Here is a 17,936-nt window from a genome sequence, read left to right on the forward strand (position 1 = left end):
TAAAAGAAAAGTGTTTTTCAAACTAAGTGAAAAACAACCGATTGTTTTGTCGAAACAACCGATTGTTTTATACTTAGGTGTTTTTAGAAAAGATTGAAAACTGTTTTTCAAATGGTTGAGCTGTTAAAACCAAAACAACCGATTGATTCGAGAAAACAACCAATTGTTTGTTTTGGTACCATAACAGAAAAGTGGTTTTTGTTTTTTACTGAGCTTTAAATGTTTTAACTGATTACGCTCCAGTCTTTAATGCTTTGACCAATCTTTTAAATGCAATGAATAAGTTTGTTAAGATTTGATAACAAACAACATCTTTGAATATATTTAGAAAAACATATTTGAGTAATAACAATTAACACAAGTTTTTGAGTTTTTCAAAGAGTTGAGATTGCTTATAGATTGAGATTGATCAAAGTGTGTGAGATAGGATTTTTGCTTGTACTGATTTTAGATTTTCTTCTGTAACAAGTGTAATCCTTGTATTTGTTGAACAAGAATCTTTGTGTGTTTGCTGAGAAGTGTTGTGTGTTCTTGAGGGGATCAAGATCAGCATTCTTAGTGTTGGTGTGTTGGCCAAGAGAAATGTGTGTCTTGAGGGGATCAATGTCATTTTCTTGGTTGTGTTGTAAGTGATCTATGTTTGATTGCTTAGTGGTGTTCCTCAGTGATTTCTGAGAAGACTAGACGTAGTTCTGGATTTAGAGTGAACCAGTATAAATCTCTGTGTGCATTTTCTCTATCCCTTAACTCTTTAAATTCAGTTTTGATATTTGTAAACTGGTATAAACAACCGATTGTTTTGTTGGTGTTGTGCTTTTAGCTTTGTGTTTTGAAAAACTGATTTCTTTATCAAGATATTCTCGAAGTAATTTCATTCAAGGCTTAAAAGTTTTCGAAATCCTTCTTTAAACCATTCACCCCCCTTATAGTTTAAAGTCATATATTCTAACAACGTTTTCTCCAGTGGCAAAGATGGCCTATGTTCGCTTATTCATAACTATGGCTGCTCTTCAACAATGGCCTCTTTATCAATTGGATGTCAAAAATGTTTTTTCTTAATAGAGATTTGCAGGAAGAAATTTATATGGAGCAACCTCCCGATTTTGTTGCTCAGGGGGAGCCTTTTGGATTGGTATGTCGTCTTCGTAAATCCTTATATGGCCTCAAGCAGTCTCCTGGGGCTTGGTTTGGAAAATTTAGCAATGTTGTTCAACAATTTGGTATGACTCGCAGTGAAGCAGATCATTCAGTTTTTTTATCGTCACTCGAGTGCTGGGTGTATTTATCTTGTCACAAGTAAAACAACACTTTTGTCAACATTTTCAGACCAAAGATCTTCGCAAACTCAGGTATTTCTTGGGGATTGAGGTAGCACAATCCAATATTGGTATTGTTATCTCTCAAAGAAAATACGCATTGGATATTTTGGAGGAAATTTGGTTGATGAATTCGAAATCTGTTGATACTCCCATGGATCCCAATGACAAGCTTCTACCTAATCAAGGGGAGCCTCTTTCAGATCCTGAGAAGTACAGGAGATTAGTTGGTGTTTCCTTTGTAGTTAGTGTGGTGAGTCAATTTCTTAATTCTCCATGTGAAGATCATTGGAATGCAGTCATTCTTATAGTGAAGTACATTAAAGGCTCTCCTGGAAAAGGTTTGTTATATGGTCATAATAACCATACTAAAGTCGTTTGTTATTCAGATGTTGATTGGGCAGGATCTCCATCTGATAGAAGAACAACTTCTGGTTATTGTGTCTCCATTGGTGATAACGTGATCTCTTAGAAGAGCAAGAAACAAAGTGTTGTGGTAAGATCTAGTGCAAAAGTAGAATATATAGCTATGGCCTGGCTACTTCTGAGCAAACCAAACATATTGAGATTGATTGTCATTTCATTTGAGAAAAGATTATATTGGGAGATTTAAGACTGAATTTGTTAATTCAAATAATCAATTAGCAGATATTGTTACTAAACCCTTACGAGGGTTTAGGATTGATTACATTTGTAACAAGCTGGGTACATATGATCTATATGCACCAGATGGGGAGTGTTAGATATTATTAGATATAATTAGATATTATTTGATATTATAGATATTGTTAGATATTTCATATTTATGTAATGGGCTCAGCCCATATGTTTCTTTTCCTATATAAACATAACCCTATATGTTCACTATACACAAGGGATTTACCTTATTCTTTCTTTTCCTTTAATATATGTGTTTTGTAATTATTTGAGAAGTTGAAATAGATTAGAGGAGTGATTAACAATAGCAGAGTAAAGACTAGGAACTAAACAAGGGTATTTCTTAACCATTCATAGTAGTAACCTACTACAATAGGAAATTGGAATTGAAGCTAGAATCCTAATTTTTCACCATAAATCTCCACACAACTCAGTCCAATCATAAAATTATTAATCTAAATCAATTCCAATCCTGAGAAAATTAAAATTCTGAACTTTTTTATTTGTTTGGTGGTGGAATTGTGAACTATGTGCATGGAGTTCAGAAAAGCCTAAACAAGGCGTGCGAGCCAAAACAGAGCTAGAGAAGCGTTAAACAGAACCTGAATCCCCATCAGGTAAATGTTCTTCCATTTCCGAGGTAAAATTTATTGGTGCCCCGTTGTTATACTGTTGTATTACCAAAACGGATGCTGTTGTGGGGTAATCATGTGAGGCCAACAAACCACCAACAGGTCCCAGTTCAGGGCACTCACTGCTTTTCAGAGCAGATGCAACTTCACTGACTGGCCTTGAACCCACAAGAAACAGACTGGAGCTATTAAACTCATGGATAATAGCAATTGTTTCTGCAGTATTTTTAACTCTTCTCTCTTCATAGATGATGGAGTCATCATTGGCTGTTTTCACCTTAAATTCATCGAGGAATTTCTCATCCTGTGAGATTGATGTGGTGCCAGAGGAGGAGTCATCCACATCAACTCTCAAAATCTCTCCTTCATTCGGTGGTTCAACTACAAAGCGAATAACCACCAATTTGATGCCAGGGTGCTCAGCCATACGACCTCCGTAAGCAAGGGCTTCTTGATCATCACCACCACCAAAGAAAAGCACCGTAACACGATAAGAAACGTTACTTGCAGAGACATGGGATGTACCACCAAGCCCACGATCGACAAAAATTCCAACTGAGCACGGTGCATGCTCGAGTACCCTTTTGTTAACGCCTCGAAAATCATTTCTAGTGGTATTTAGTGAACCATCCAAACTTTGATGCTTATGAAATGGAAGAATAATGACTGCGGCTTCCTTCCTCTCAGCAGTTTCACAAATGTCTTCATGTATGTTAGCCATAGATGAGATGGCGGTCATTGGCCGGATAGACACTTGACCTAGTTGCCTGTAAGCCTCAAACGCCACAATAACCTGGTCAGAATGTGAATGACAACCTTTGTTCCAGAATGGCAACCCATTTCTTCTTGCCTTGTGTACCATTAATATAGATGAGGACCTCTCAGAGAATTCTTTAAGGTGCATTGCATACATACAAAGACCATCACGCTTCTGGATTCCTCTTGAAGCCTCAATCAAATTTATCATTGATGGAATATTTCTTGCACAATGGAAGCAGGCAAGAATCCTCAGTTGGCTATTTGCATTTTTCCTCCAAATTGTTCTATATTTGTAATCAGATCGCTTCCTTGCAGGCTTATAGATAGCCGTCACAAGAGGAGTGGTGACGAAGGTAGTGAAAACAGCCATAAGAACCATAATGGCGAAGGTCTGATCATTCAAAACCTGCAAATGCATATATTAAACATTTCACGGTAATAGACTGTAAAGTGCAGCTTGTTAAACTGATTATAGGGAACAATGAGAGCAAGAAAATTGAAATTACCTTTCTATCTTTACCAATGTTGAGGACTATTAATTCAACTAGGCCTTTGCAATTCATTAAGAACCCCAACACCAAAGCATCGTTAAGAGATACTTTACAGAGAAGGGAAACAACAGTAGTCCCAAGAATCTTTCCAAAAGAAGCCGTAAATATAACAAAAACCAGAAGACCCCATGATTGCAGCCCCTTTATGGTGGCTATATTAGTCTTCAATCCACTTGACACAAAATAGAGTGGCAGAAATAGACCAGACACAAGATCCTCTACTTTCTCCACAAGAGCACTGGCAAACGGTCCATCATTTGGGATCAAAATTCCAACAACGAAAGCACCAAACATGGCATGGATTCCAATAGCATCTGTGACAAACCCTGCAGCCAGAACAGCAGCTAATGTAGCACATATGTATATCTCTTCAACTGGTTCACCTTCATGGCATCGTTGGCTCACCCATTTGAAAATTGGAGGGACAATGATTGATGCACAAATGACAAAACCACACCCTGCTAAGAAGACCCACAATGAAACAAGTGGAGATCGTTCATGGCCTGACAAGGCAACAGCCAGAGCAAGCAGAATCCAGGCAGCAATATCATTAATTGCTGCAGCTGACATAGCTGTTCTCCCAACATTTGTGGTTAAAAGTTTTAACTCGGCCAAAATACGGGCTAATACAGGAAATGCAGTAATGGACAGAGCAACACCCATGAATACAAGGAATGCGGCACTATCTGAACCTTTGGCAATTGATTGTTTTAGAACAAATGATGAGCCAATTCCCATTACAAAGGGTAGGCTTATTCCAGCCATAGCAATAGCAAGGACTCGGTGTCCAGATTGACGAAGAGATTTAAGATCTAACTCCAGGCCTGCTAAGAATAGAAAAAATATAAGGCCAATGTTTGCTAGAGTATCTAATACTGTAAGACTCCTGGATGGGAAAACTGCCTGCATATAGCTTTTACTCCGTCCAAGTGCTGATGGACCAAGAAGTATTCCTCCCTGTCAATAGCAGTCCTACACATTAAAATCACTGTACATATTTTGGCACTAACATCTATCCTGACTTATGCATTGTTTAAAATCATATTGCATTCTACACGATAGATTTCATATTAAATGTGAGACTCGTTTAGAGCAGTGAAACACAGTGAAGTCTAGAGACTATGAAATTATATAAATATGGAACATGAAAAGTTCTGGTCACATGACAAGTGCCTCGTAACCTAATAGCAATCCAACTTGATTAAGAAGTAAATGATGTCAGGTTCAAACCCTACGAGCCATATTGCTCACACTTAGCCCCAGTTGCCAGGCACTCCATGTAACCACTAAACGGAAGAAGAAAAAAACGAGAGAACCACGTATTACTAATACAAATAAATAATATTTAGTTTTCTTATTGAAAAAAGTTTAAATTAGGGGGAAGGCACACCACTTATAAAGTCAGGAAAGACAACCAACCTTGGCAAGGATTGATTATAAAATTAACATACACCTACCAACACAGAATAAATTTGAGTGGAACCAAATCACAGATAGTGAGAACAATGACTCGACCACATGCGTCAATCCCCGTTAGCTATTTATTGTATTATGAACTACAAAATATAAGCTAAGATAATTAGATTGATTAAAACTAAAAGAAAAGAAATGAACTTACAATAATCTCTGCAATAACTCTAGGTTGCCTTAAAGGTTTTAGAAGATATGCCAGTCCCCTTGAGACCACAAGAACAAGGCATATCTGCAAAATAGCAAGGGGAAGCGCAAAATCAAGAGGGTTGTCACCCTGAAACACGCCATTTGAGATGGCTTTCATAGGCGCCGGGCAAGCATTTCCAGATGTAGCATTGGAAGCCATTTCAACAATCCAAAATCCACAACTGACGGCAGATCCACCTAAAATTTGCAGAAACAGGGATCTCAATCTTATCTTATGCAACTCTCTTTGATGGACATTAAAATATTAAAAAAAAAACAATCTGATAACAAGATGTGCCAATATTAAGAAAGGATGTTAGTAAACAGGAGAGAAAAAAAAAAGATACAGCTTAGCTAGCATCCAAGAAGCTACCGCGTAAATCTCGCAATACAAGATACTCCGTAAAAAAACAAAAATAAAAAAAAAACCATGACTAATAATCGGGAACAAACTCCAAATCAGGGTAACAACTTTTTTTCCAAGGACAATCGCTCTCCCACACAGTCATGAACAACTCATTCTACCCAAAACACAAACGAACGAATTGCGATATATGAGTCTCATGATCGCAAACCGGTTCTCAAGAATTTGTTAAGAGTCTTATGATCGCAAACCTTTGTGTTAATAATAATATATAATAAACTTACGTAAACAATAATAATAAGCATAATTGGGAGTGGCTGAGTTGAACGGAAACCGGTTAAAAAGGAGGCACATCGTTAGCAGTCATTTTTACTTGCATGTTGCGCGCATAATCGGGTGGAATATTTGAAAACAAAGGCGATTATTACCTAAGAAACAAAGAAAAAGAAAAGAAGAGCACTGAAAAAACACCTGCTCAACGTGAATGGTTGGTGAAGGAAGAAGAAGAAGATGAATCGGATTCACTTGTTCATCCTAATGCTCTTCAAATTTGATTCCTAGGAAAAAAGTGATTCTTGAGAAGACGGAAAGGAAAAAAACGCGAGTAATCCAAAAATGGATAAAAGCACTTACCTGCGATTACGAGAGAGCGCCGACTTCAACACCAGATTGAACAAAACTCTGCCAAATTCATCACATAAGCGCTTTTTTTGTGTGCATGATAACTTTGACCTTCTGATTCCAATGCTTTATACTGATTCACGGGCCCATCTTTATCTTTGACTTTTTTCCCTGGATTCACGTATAGTATATGACTTTTTTTTTATGTAAATAAAATATTGAGTTCTAACTATATTTTTTAATACGTTATTTTTATTTTTTTTAATAAGTATATTTATAACATTAGTTAACAGAACAAATCCTCGTAATATTCATTAAACTGATTTTTAATGATAGTTTGAAATTAAATCATTGTGTATATTCTTTATTCTTAATGCACACACACTATACTTTAAAATACATTTAATCCCACTAATTTTATATAATATAAAGAAAAGAAAGAATTAGTGAGTATTTAAAAAAGAAGTGGTGGATCTTGAACAGCAAAAAGTCCTGTTGTCCACTTCACAGTGACATGTTTAATTAATTTAATTTTAAAATATTGATTTAATTAATTAATATGCAGACAGTGACTGTTTCATGCTACTGTTAAATCAGGAATCCCACCGCTATAAACAGTGGCTAGTGCCTATTAAAAAATATACTTCTTTTAAGTTATTAGAAGGAGAGATGAATTTGTGATTAGAAAGAAGATTCATAAAAACATATTGATGTTATTTATTTTATAATTTAAGTAGTTGGTACAAGACTTTATTATATAGAGGGGGGAAAGACGTAACAAAGTGTATTTTTTTTTAAGCATTTATCAGTTACCATTAGTAACAAATTTATCTAAAAAATGTCCCTATTAAAAATAAATACATTTAATTTTTAACTAAATATAAATATCTTCTACTTAGAGCATAATAATATTAGTTGTTTGTATTTATAAACTTAACAAATTAATCTCTTAAAACACTTTATTTAATTAATTTTATGAAGAAATGTGATGCATGTAACAATTTATATGACATTATTTTTATCCATATTCTACAAATAATAATAAATGTATTACTTATTAAAACAAATTTACCAAAATAGTTTTATTTATTATATAGTTTATTCAAAATAAATTCAAGAAAATTATATCTCTTAAAAATTAAGAATACAAGTTCATTTCTTCAAAAGAAGATAAAATTATTCATATTTTAATAATTACTGTGAATAAGAAGTTTGGTAAAGCTCATTCATATCTTTTTAACTTCTTATTTAAAAATAGATAAGTTAGATTAAAAAAAATCGTTATAAAAAACTTAAATTAAAAAATATCCCTTCAATTTTTTTAATTATCGTATTTTTTATATAGTATTACAATATGTTACAAATTTATTTGATCTATTAATTAAAATGGTCAGTTTACACGTATAAACCATAACTTCAATTACTTAAATTAAGGAGATAAAAAAACACAATTTGGCGTTATATTAACAAATTTCAAATAATTAGGACTTAATATATTCAAAACAAAACAAAAAAATATTAAATAAATTTTAAAAGCTTCCTATCATTTCTTCTTGCAGTGGAAGTAGTTTTTCGATTAAGATTTCCAATTTCTAAGTATTAATACATTGAATTGATCACTCAATTTGTTTTATTTGCAAATGTTTTGTTTAAATAAAGTAACTTAAATTATGAATTATAATTTTATTATTTAAATAAAGTGTTTTAAACTTTAATAAATTTAAAATTTTATTTAACATTAATCACGATATTTTATAGTTGATATTGATTGATATTATTTTTTCTTTAAATTTATGAAAAAAAAATCATTTGATGTTTGCAAAACTTACTAATCGAGATTATTTTTATTATAATTATTTAAATTTTAATGTTACTTGAATTTTTATTTTTTTTTATCAATATCGACTGACGATTTTTTTTGAAAATAAAGTCATGTGTTTATGTGTTGTGAGGCAAGTCTAACGTAAAAAATAACAGAATTGTAAATTTTGATAGACACTTAATGGTTTATGTGATAATGCATAAGAATTGATGGTTTTATGTGAATGTTTAAAGTTATATTTATATTATAAGTTTTAAAAATAACTAGCTTACGTTTTGTTTTGTGGTTGTTTTGTTAATTTATGATGATTTATTTACACAATAGTAGATGATGTTATGGTGACAACAATAAGAAGCTGGATGATGAAAATGTTTATTTTCTTTTGAATATTTTTTTGAATTTTATGTAAAGTTTAAAGTCCTATGAAGAGGAATGTGTTTTGAAACAATATATGAAAAAGTCAGAAACATATTTGTAGTATGTTTATATATTAATTTTGATATTTCATATATTATGGTTATTAGTTATAATAAAATAGGGATGTTAGAGTCTTGATTTCTCTGTGCAAGATCATGGCTTGGCCAATGAGGTATCAATGTATTTGCAAAGATTTTTCAAAACTCAAATTAATTTAATATTTAATTATCATCAATATTTTTTTATTTACTGAATTAAATACACTATTATTTATACTAACAAGTAGTAGATTTATTGGACCCAACATCTTTAATACAAGTCTACTATCTTTATAATTTAATCTCACTTGTAAATATTAATGATTATTGTTATTAAGGTTTAATTTTGACTTTGGTCTTTCTTTGTTGATGCCAACTATTAATGACACTAGGGATGACAATGTGGGTTTGTCCACCCCACGCTAGGAGTGCAACTTCATTTCACTGACCCGTATAAGAAATAGGTCAATCCCATAAGACTTTTTTTAAATAAAAAAAATTATTAATTATAAAAAAATTTATTTATACTAATGAGAAATTAAAATTTTATCCATGTTTCAATTCATTTAATTAAGATAGAATTTGGAAACCAATCATGTATTGTGAATTACAGAATTTGAAAGTTACAATTACTTTCAAATTCCAATTATATAAATGACTTTCAAATTATAAATTTCATAAATTAACTTTATATTATAAATTTTAAAATTCAAAAGTCATTTATCAATCTAGAAATTTACTTTTAGATTGTAAAATTCGGAATATAAATTCTGAAAAATATTTTTAGAATTTTAATAATTATTAGGAAGGTGTAGAAAAAAAATTGAGGTGAATGAAGAAATTGCCAACCTTTCAAATAGCACATAATTCGAAGTAAAGCCATATAGGCCGAAAGTCCTACCAGTTTAGTTATCATTCTCATAATAAATAACATCAATATTATCATTTTTGCATAAACATATAAAAAATAAAACTGAACACTAAATTTCATGGTCTCTTTCAAGTACTTGAATACTCTTCAATTTCAAATCTATAAAAATAGTTGCGCAAGCTACATTGCACTTATCCAATTATAATATACTAAAAATCTCCATAATATACTTTTTTTGAAACAAATTTCAGCAGCTAATATGAACTACCCAATACCAAAAAAATAACACATCAAATCCAATTTCTCATCTCAAATTCTGTCATCATAAAAACTTTAAATGAACCAATCACGACTTTATCATTTTATTTCTTGTAAAAATCAAGTCATGAACACATTCTTATAAGAAATTTCTTTGCATTTGCAAACTTTATAACAAATGCATGCTCATATGAGCATTTTTGAAAACATGATGTAATGAAATAAGACCCTATGCTACTATACCAATTTCGGGTGCTTGATTTGTCTGAAAAATGTTTTTTCAAATTTATAAACCTTCTCCTCATCCTCTTGCTTCACATATACCACCAAAGTTGCTAAATACAGATATACTAGTGGCACAAAGCTGTTTTTTTCACGTCATTTTTAGTTACTAATGCTTAAATGCTGTAACTTCAATACTTATCAAAATCAGAACAACTACTCTACTATTACTACCGGATGTGAATACCGATATGGTGGAATGGTGGAGAAGGTCGATATGGACGAATGGTTGAGAAGATCGAATGATTTTCTTAATTTAAATATAGATCGTAAACTTATAATTAACTGTAATTAATTCAATTTAGTTGTAAATCGTGATTAAGGCACAATTGGACTCTCATTTGAATCCACAAGCAGATCTATGATAGTTGTGGTCCATTCAAAATACATAAATATCATAGGAGACACAAAGTCAAAAATATTTTTTTTCTCTCAACTCACATGTACATCATAGTGAGACTAATTTGATCGTCAAAATATTCTTATAAGTTGTGTCATTTCGATAAAAGGAAGAATCAACTAGATGGTAAAGACCAAAATAAAAAGACAATTGGACATTATAGCAAGGACTAGTGTTACTTAAACTAAGAAGATAAAACAACAAATCTCTATCCATGACTAAGAGAAACAAATCCTAAATAAAAAGGACCCGACTTACTTAAAACAAGAACAAAATGGTAAATAAGTTTTAACATCTTCCCAACATATATATATATATATATCTTAAAAAGTTTAATATAAAATCTGTTAGTTACATTTATATTTATTTATTGTGATGCAAGAATAAAAAATGAAGGTGAGAGAGTGTGTTTAATCTCTCTCTGGTCTAATATTGACATGGAATTGATTGATTCTGTTGCTTCCAAAAAAGTCTCTGTCTGTCCAAAAAAAACTGCTCCTGTTCATAACTTCGATTAATGATAATTATTGAATGCGCCGGTGCGGTAGCTAATTGTTGACCACCGTGTGAGTCGATGAGTAGATATCGAAAGAAAAAGAAAATAGAAAAAAATTCTCCTCCTTAACCTCTCAAATTTGAAGCACGGAATCACATATTTTTCAATAAACTCCAACTAATTAAAAAAAGACATTAATTGCAGTACTGAAAGTAAGATGATGGCATGGGGTAATGGGGAAGAGAGAGAGAAGGAAGGAGCGAGGTGTATTATTATTAAGGGGGCAACAAAAGGGGGAAGAAAATAATAAATGAGAGATAAAAAGGTTAGGAGGGGATGAAAGAGAAGAAAGAAGGCATAAATAAAGGAAGAGAGAGATGAAAAGCGAGGAAGAAGAAGCGGAAAAGGAGGAAAATTTGGGAGAAAAGTTGAGGCGAGGGGTTTTGGTAGGGAAAAGCAAGGGCCCCTCTACTCCACTCCCGTCTTGGCTTTCGCTTACTCACACTACCAAACACATTCACCACCATTCTGTTTCTGCTAGAAAGCTCGCCGCAGCGCTCTGGGAATTCAACCACTCTTTCCCTCTCTTTCAAATGCATCCTTCTGCTAATAACGCTCCACCTGCTCCCTCTGCTGCTCATCCCCGACATCGCCGCCGCCATTACATCCTCCACAAGGACAAGGCTCTCCACATCTCCAACTTCTTGGCTGATGCTTCTCCCTCTTCCCCTGATCAGGTACCGTCTTCTTCACTTTCCCCAGCACGAGCTGTCACACTCTCGACGTGTTTGAGATCCCACTAGAGATTGAGACCTTTCTTTATAAACCGATTTTATACTTTTTTTTATCATAGTCAGTTTTCGAGTTTATCTTAACAATTGTTTCTTAGGCTTATCTATAATGTGACCACACATTGAGTTACTCTTAAATTTCACCTCTTTACACTTTTTTTTCTGCTTATTATTTATATTAGCTTTATGATCCTTCAAGGGCGTTCCGAGTTTATGTATACCTTCGTACTAGGTTAGCCAGTAGAACTAGTTTATTTATTTATTTATTTCCCATACAATATCTATCTTGACTTGCTGTTTTTTTTTTTTTATGTTGACTTGTTATTCCTGAAATGTTCTTTCAGCATCTGCAATTCGTTCTTTATTGAAAAGTTTCCTCACTTGTCTGATTTTTTAAGGGCATAGTGAATCTAATTTGGGTTGATTTTGATTCACCTGATTCTTGTTGACGGGCATTTTCCCATTAAATTTTCTCTTTCATTCCTTTGTTGTATCTGTGTTTGGTTGAATGGTCTCTTTCATCTGGCTTTACTATCCTACCTGTTTTCAATTTCTTTTGTTTTTGTGGATGGTCGTGTTTAGATCTTAGCGTCTATGAGCATTGGACATGTTTAGTGTGAAGTCATACACTGTCTTTAACCTTGTAATTGAGGTAGAAATTCTCATTAACGTTATTAGCAATTCCATAGAGAGACAAATTTAGATGTCGTTTAAACTGATATTTTTTCTGCTCTTTCATCAGCCAGCTAGCGCCAGCAGTTTGAGGAGGCATATTGCTGCATCCCTGATGCAGCAGCATCGGGTGATTGATAGAAATGATCATGCACTACAACCTTTATCTCCTGCAAGTTATGGCAGTTCCATGGAGGTAAGCATCAACCTTGACCCCAACCATGAACCTCCACCTTCCTTTTCTTTTCTACTGGGCAACACTTTTAGAGTATAACATATCCTTCGAAGTAAACCTGCTTCTTTTGTGGGACTTGGCACCTTATATAATGTGAGTGCATACATTTACACAAAGTTGATTAGGTCATGGGAGTTCTCTGAATTATGATCCATCAGTGTTTTGTGGAAGAAAAAAATATTGGGTGTAACCTATTCCTGATATTAAGAAATTTGGTGAATGACTAATTTTGTCCATGATAATGATATAACATACCAGCAACAGCTACGTTGCAGTTTAGTTTAATGCCAAAATAATCGTTAGAATGATATCTATAATAAAATATTTGTAATATTAACGAAGCTTGCTTAAAGAATGAAACAATTTCAAAGTTTGAGTCGCTGTTTTTGTAGATTTCTTTTTGAATTACATTCTTGTTGCAGAATGTATTGTAAAATATTTACTGCGAATACTAGGTTCATCCTTCATTGTCTGTTTGGTACAAAGGGTATTCAATACTTATCGCTACTCTACTGAAAGCTTGTTTATTGTTGGATAATCATCAAATCTTTTATTGAATACTCTGCTTTTCCTTTCTTGGGTTGCAGATGACACCCTATAATCCTGGAGCCACTCCTTCTAGTTCCTTGGAATTTAAGGGAAGGATTGGTGATCCACATTATAGTCTCAAAACATCTACAGAACTTCTAAAAGTGCTAAACAGAATATGGAGCTTGGAAGAACAACATGCTTCTAACATTTCATTGATAAAAGCATTAAAATCAGAGCTAGATCATGCACGTATACGGGTCAAAGAGTTGCTTCGAGACCGACAAGCAGATCGACATGAAGTTGACGACCTAATGAAGCAAATTGCAGAGGATAAACTGGTTAGGAAGAGCAAGGAGCAGGATCGACTCCATGCCGCTGTGCAATCTGTGAGGGATGAACTTGAGGATGAGAGGAAATTAAGGAAACGGTCAGAGAGCATACATCGGAAATTGGCTCGGGATCTCTCTGAAGTGAAGTCCTCCCTTACTAGCGCTCTAAAAGAATTGGATCAAGAGAGAACTAGAAGAAAACTATTGGAGGACCTCTGTGATGAATTTGCTAGGGGAATAAATGAATATGAACGAGAAGTGCATACTCTGAATCACAAGTCTGATAAAGACTGGATTCAAAGGGCTGATCACGATCGTTTGATTCTCCACATATCTGAATCATGGCTGGATGAACGTATGCAAATGCAGCTGGAAGCAGCTCAGAATGGTTTTATGGACAAGTCCATAGTCGATAAACTAAGCCTTGAAATCGAAACCTTTCTTAGAGCTAAACAAAATAGTCGAAGTGCAGAAAATATCGTGGCGAGGAATCGCCGTAATTCCTTGGAATCTGTACCACTGAACGATGCTGTCAGTGCTCCACAGGTGGTGGGTGATGACGATGATTCTGTGGGAAGTGATTCAAATTGTTTTGAGTTGAACAAGCCAAACAACAAGGGATCTAAGGTACATGAAGAAGAGCCTGTCGACAAACATTTTGAGGAGACATTGAAAACCAACTACACGAAGAAAAAACCAATACCACGAGAAGGGTTAAAACATCGTAGCCCATCTAGCTTGCAAGTTAAGTTTGAAGAACAGATGGCGTGGGCCATGTCATCTGATTCACATAAGAAGTCCCAGTCAATTGATGCAGATCAGGGGAAGACCACAGACACCAAGCCAGATGAAGGAACTTTATCTGAAAAGTGTGAAAACTTTGAGATTAACGAAGATGATGATTCTGAAGGAAAGATGAACCCCACTGAATTGCACAGCTCCAGTAAAAACCACATCATTGATAATCTGATAAGAGGTCAACTTATGGCATCAGAAAGTGGCAATATGCATGCTGAGAATAACTATGGTGAGGCTTCCTGCAGCAATGCTGGATGGAGGAATCAGGCAAGCCCTGTGAAGCAGTGGATGGCAAAACTTGGATCCCAAGACCTTGACATATCGGAAGCTTCCAAAATGGCTTCAGGACCAAAGGAGAATAATACTTTGAAGGCAAAGCTTCTGGAAGCTAGGTCTAAGGGGCAGCGATCGCGTTTAAAAGCCATGAAAGGGTCCTTTTAGAGGTGGTTTAGCATAAACAATTAACATGTTGGAGAATTCAGGCTAAGGGAATAAGTTGGTGGGGAAATTGCATGCTGGTTCATTACACTTCCCTGTCTCGTCTTTTTTGTGCAAATTTTGCGTTGTTCATAATTTTCACTTTGTTTCTGTAACATATTTTTCCTTTGGGGGTTTATTCTCTATATACTATTGTAGATGTTGTCACGTCATGTAGCCAAAAAAGAATCAGATCGAGTTTTGAGAAGTGAAAAACAAATATACAATTTTGGATAGTTTTTATTCTTCTTCTCATTATTAAGAGCCCAACAAAACAGGCAAGTCTTTTTGTACTTGTGAGTACCAACTATGAATCGGAGATTCATAAATATCGTTAATCCACAATTATGTGTTGACTTGAGCATCACAGATGTTGATTATTTTACTGGTAAAAATACTTCCTCTTGTCGTATTTAAATATAAAGTAGTTGGCCTAGTGAGTATTCATATTCAGATAGATAAGTTTTATGTAATTAATTTAAGTTTTTTTTTATTTCGTTAGTAAAAATATATCAATTAATACAGGGGGGAAATAATTAATTTATCATTTAATTGCAAATGGGATGCATAGAGAGGGATAACGAATTGTCGTATATTTTGAAAATAATCTCACAAATATTAATTGTAGCATTATGGATCGAGTGTGATATCTTAAGAGATACGTAAAAAATTCTCATATTCTTGACAAGATCTCTACTATGATGTTTTTTGAAACATTAATTAACAAAGAATAAGGTGAAATAGAAGCTAATTAATTGTGTAATTAGATCGCAAATAAGGAGGAGTTTTAGGTGAATGGAAGAGGTTGTGGTTATATCAGTCAAGAAAAAGAAATAAATGGGCCAAATTTTGCAAGCCCGAACCTTGAGATCCAATTGAGCGCACGTGTGTCTGCGAAGAAGAGCGAAACGCAGACGGCGTCCCTGATGGCAGCGTCGTTCAGGTGGATACTACAACTACACAGGGATGTTCCAAAAGCCGCACGCTTCTACTCCGAAGGCTTGGACTTCACCATCAACGTATGCTCTCTTCGTTGGGCCGAACTTCAATCTGGTTCTCTCAAGCTTGCCCTCATGCATTCTTCCCAGTACTTTTCTCTTCTCACGCCCTCCATCTGTTCGATGATTGTTCATTCCTAAATGCCGTAATTAATGGCGACCACAATGTGCGTGGTTCTTTAATTAACTATAATACGCTCGAGAAACCTACTAATAGTAACGTGATTAGTTTCTTATTTCGTTGATTTGTCATTCTTTTTCTTAATTTTCGACGGTGGTCCAAATTATTATGTTTGGTTTGGAATATTGGATGAAGTGATGAGCTGATGATTCACTTTCAATTTCACAGTGACCAAACCACCACGCAGAAAGGGTACTCCTCTCTTTTGTCATTTACGGTGACTGACATGAACAGTACAGTAGCTAAATTAATGGCGTTAGGAGCCGAACTCGATGGACCCATCAAATACGAGATCCATGGAAAGGTATTGTGATTCACTCATAGCTTTCATACAACTGGGAACTTGCCCAAGGTCTGATGTGATGATTTACCTGTGATCAGGTTGCAGCTATGCGGTGTACTGATGGACATGTCTTGGGCCTCTATGAACCTGTCTAAGATGCATAGCAGATTCAGTATCAACAGTACCCTCTTTTGTCATGGTAACAGTTTTTAGCCCGTTGTGATCTTGGAAAAGATAGGGTAATTATGTGATACCCTTTTGTTTTATGGATTCCCTGCAATAATTGATGATGTTATCTTGTCGAGACCTTTAGCAGCAGCAGGATATAGCGTGTGAAGCAATAGGCATGAGAATAAGGTAAAATGATTAGAAGATTGAAAAGAGGCTATTCATTCAAATGCCTCCAAATTATCTGTCTTTTAGATGGGTTTTTTTGTCACCATCCATGTGTGCTATAATTGACAGGAAATCACCTCTTGGTTTATTTTTTTCTCTTTAAGGAGGGCAGCTTATCTTTCCTCCCTGTTGAATTTTCATATCCTGTCTTCTACTTTTATCCCAGGATTGATTGGTGAAACATTTAACCTTTTACGCTTTCAATTATACAATTAATTGTACCCTTTGCTCATGTTTCTTCAATCATCCTTGCAATATTTTGTTTTTGTGAGTTTATAGGCCAAAACCGATAATGTGGGAAAATAGTGTTAATATCGATGTTTGAAGTTAATGGAAAAGATTCCATGTATTTCTCATCAAAGGAGGAGTGTGTTAATAATATAAATTGAGTGTATATGAGAGATTATAATCAATTTAAAAATATAACTCGAAACAACACTTGTGATTGATCTTAGCAATATTATCTAGACTTGATGTCAGAACAGTTTCCAAGTCCCAATTGTATTAATAGTCATTAGAGTTTTGATATGATAACAACAAATCAGTGAATTGTTCCAGATTGTAGCTGTATTTTTCTATTTCTTGTGTGCTAATACATGATATGGCGTCAGATACAATTTCTTTACAACCATTTGAAAAGATTCATTTGTAGTATTTTCATGTGATACATGAAGATGCAGTTTGATCTTCCCACCGAAGCTACCTCGAAAGGTGATGTTTTTGTGTCTCTTGCTACAAACGACAGTTGTCTTCGTCTTTGGTAGAGGAAAATAGCACCAAAAACTTTCCTGCATGCTTTTAAATAAACTTTCGGGTGTTTAGTTTTCCATTGACGAACTAGTTCTAAATCTGAAATTAATTGAGTTGAAACAACCTTAAGTGATTGAAATAAAACCCAGATTTAATTATTAATAAAATAATTAGATTCATAAAATAAATTTATTACATCATGCGCTCAATCCATATTTTAGGAATTAAAAAAAGTCAAACAATATCACGGGCAAGTGGGAGAAAAATAAACTTATGCAACCTTTGTACTTTCCTTAAGCAAGATTTAGGATCACCAAGAAAGAAAAATAAACAAAGTTACACTTGTTATGGG

General features: G+C 34.1%; 3 protein-coding genes across 5 annotated transcripts; 2 read left to right on the plus strand and 1 right to left on the minus strand.

The window, feature by feature from the left end:
- Positions 1 to 2,300: 2,300 nt before the first annotated feature.
- On the minus strand, positions 2,301 to 6,688 carry LOC137811458 (cation/H(+) antiporter 18-like). Of its 2 annotated transcripts, XM_068613224.1 has the most exons (5): positions 6,572 to 6,688; positions 6,410 to 6,495; positions 5,534 to 5,772; positions 3,871 to 4,872; positions 2,301 to 3,770 (listed from the first exon to the last, which is right to left on the minus strand). In XM_068613224.1, exons 3-5 carry the CDS (start codon positions 5,732 to 5,734, stop codon positions 2,565 to 2,567), a joined length of 2,409 nt encoding a protein of 802 aa, XP_068469325.1. In that variant the 5' UTR covers positions 5,735 to 5,772; positions 6,410 to 6,495; positions 6,572 to 6,688; the 3' UTR covers positions 2,301 to 2,564. The 2 variants fall into 2 exon arrangements, with proteins under 2 accessions (XP_068469325.1, XP_068469326.1); XM_068613225.1 differs by lacking the exon at positions 6,410 to 6,495 and having other exon boundaries at positions 6,572 to 6,661.
- Positions 6,689 to 11,105: 4,417 nt separating this feature from the next.
- On the plus strand, positions 11,106 to 15,212 carry LOC137811459 (uncharacterized protein At5g41620-like). Of its 2 annotated transcripts, none has more exons than XM_068613226.1 (3): positions 11,106 to 11,880; positions 12,677 to 12,802; positions 13,429 to 15,212. In XM_068613226.1, exons 1-3 carry the CDS (start codon positions 11,521 to 11,523, stop codon positions 14,938 to 14,940), a joined length of 1,998 nt encoding a protein of 665 aa, XP_068469327.1. In that variant the 5' UTR covers positions 11,106 to 11,520; the 3' UTR covers positions 14,941 to 15,212. The 2 variants fall into 2 exon arrangements, with proteins under 2 accessions (XP_068469327.1, XP_068469328.1); XM_068613227.1 differs by having other exon boundaries at positions 11,674 to 12,586.
- A 576-nt stretch (positions 15,213 to 15,788) lies between these two features.
- LOC137811460 (uncharacterized) lies at positions 15,789 to 17,077 on the plus strand. Its single transcript, XM_068613228.1, has 3 exons — positions 15,789 to 16,063; positions 16,324 to 16,459; positions 16,537 to 17,077. The coding sequence occupies exons 1-3, from the start codon at positions 15,903 to 15,905 to the stop codon at positions 16,591 to 16,593; spliced, it is 354 nt and encodes a 117-aa protein (XP_068469329.1). The 5' UTR covers positions 15,789 to 15,902; the 3' UTR covers positions 16,594 to 17,077.
- Positions 17,078 to 17,936: the final 859 nt, after the last annotated feature.

This window comes from Phaseolus vulgaris, chromosome 2 (assembly GCF_000499845.2).
Source record: "Phaseolus vulgaris cultivar G19833 chromosome 2, P. vulgaris v2.0, whole genome shotgun sequence".
NCBI classification, from domain to species: domain Eukaryota; kingdom Viridiplantae; phylum Streptophyta; class Magnoliopsida; order Fabales; family Fabaceae; genus Phaseolus; species Phaseolus vulgaris.

Excerpts from the sequence above, each read along its gene's own strand:
- LOC137811458 (XM_068613224.1), bottom strand. The coding sequence starts at position 5,734 with ATGGCTTCCAATGCTACATCTGGAAATGCTTGCCCGGCGCCTATGAAA. Across the intron at positions 4,873-5,533 it reads GAGTTATTGCAGAGATTATT|GGAGGAATACTTCTTGGTCC; the intron begins GTAAGTTCATTT and ends TGCTATTGACAG. Across the intron at positions 3,771-3,870 it reads ACATTGGTAAAGATAGAAAG|GTTTTGAATGATCAGACCTT; the intron begins GTAATTTCAATT and ends ATGCATTTGCAG.
- LOC137811459 (XM_068613226.1), top strand. The coding sequence starts at position 11,521 with ATGAAAAGCGAGGAAGAAGAAGCGGAAAAGGAGGAAAATTTGGGAGAA. Across the intron at positions 11,881-12,676 it reads CTCCCTCTTCCCCTGATCAG|CCAGCTAGCGCCAGCAGTTT; the intron begins GTACCGTCTTCT and ends CTCTTTCATCAG. Across the intron at positions 12,803-13,428 it reads GTTATGGCAGTTCCATGGAG|ATGACACCCTATAATCCTGG; the intron begins GTAAGCATCAAC and ends CTTGGGTTGCAG.
- LOC137811460 (XM_068613228.1), top strand. The coding sequence starts at position 15,903 with ATGGCAGCGTCGTTCAGGTGGATACTACAACTACACAGGGATGTTCCA. Across the intron at positions 16,064-16,323 it reads GCCCTCATGCATTCTTCCCA|TGACCAAACCACCACGCAGA; the intron begins GTACTTTTCTCT and ends TCAATTTCACAG. Across the intron at positions 16,460-16,536 it reads AATACGAGATCCATGGAAAG|GTTGCAGCTATGCGGTGTAC; the intron begins GTATTGTGATTC and ends ACCTGTGATCAG.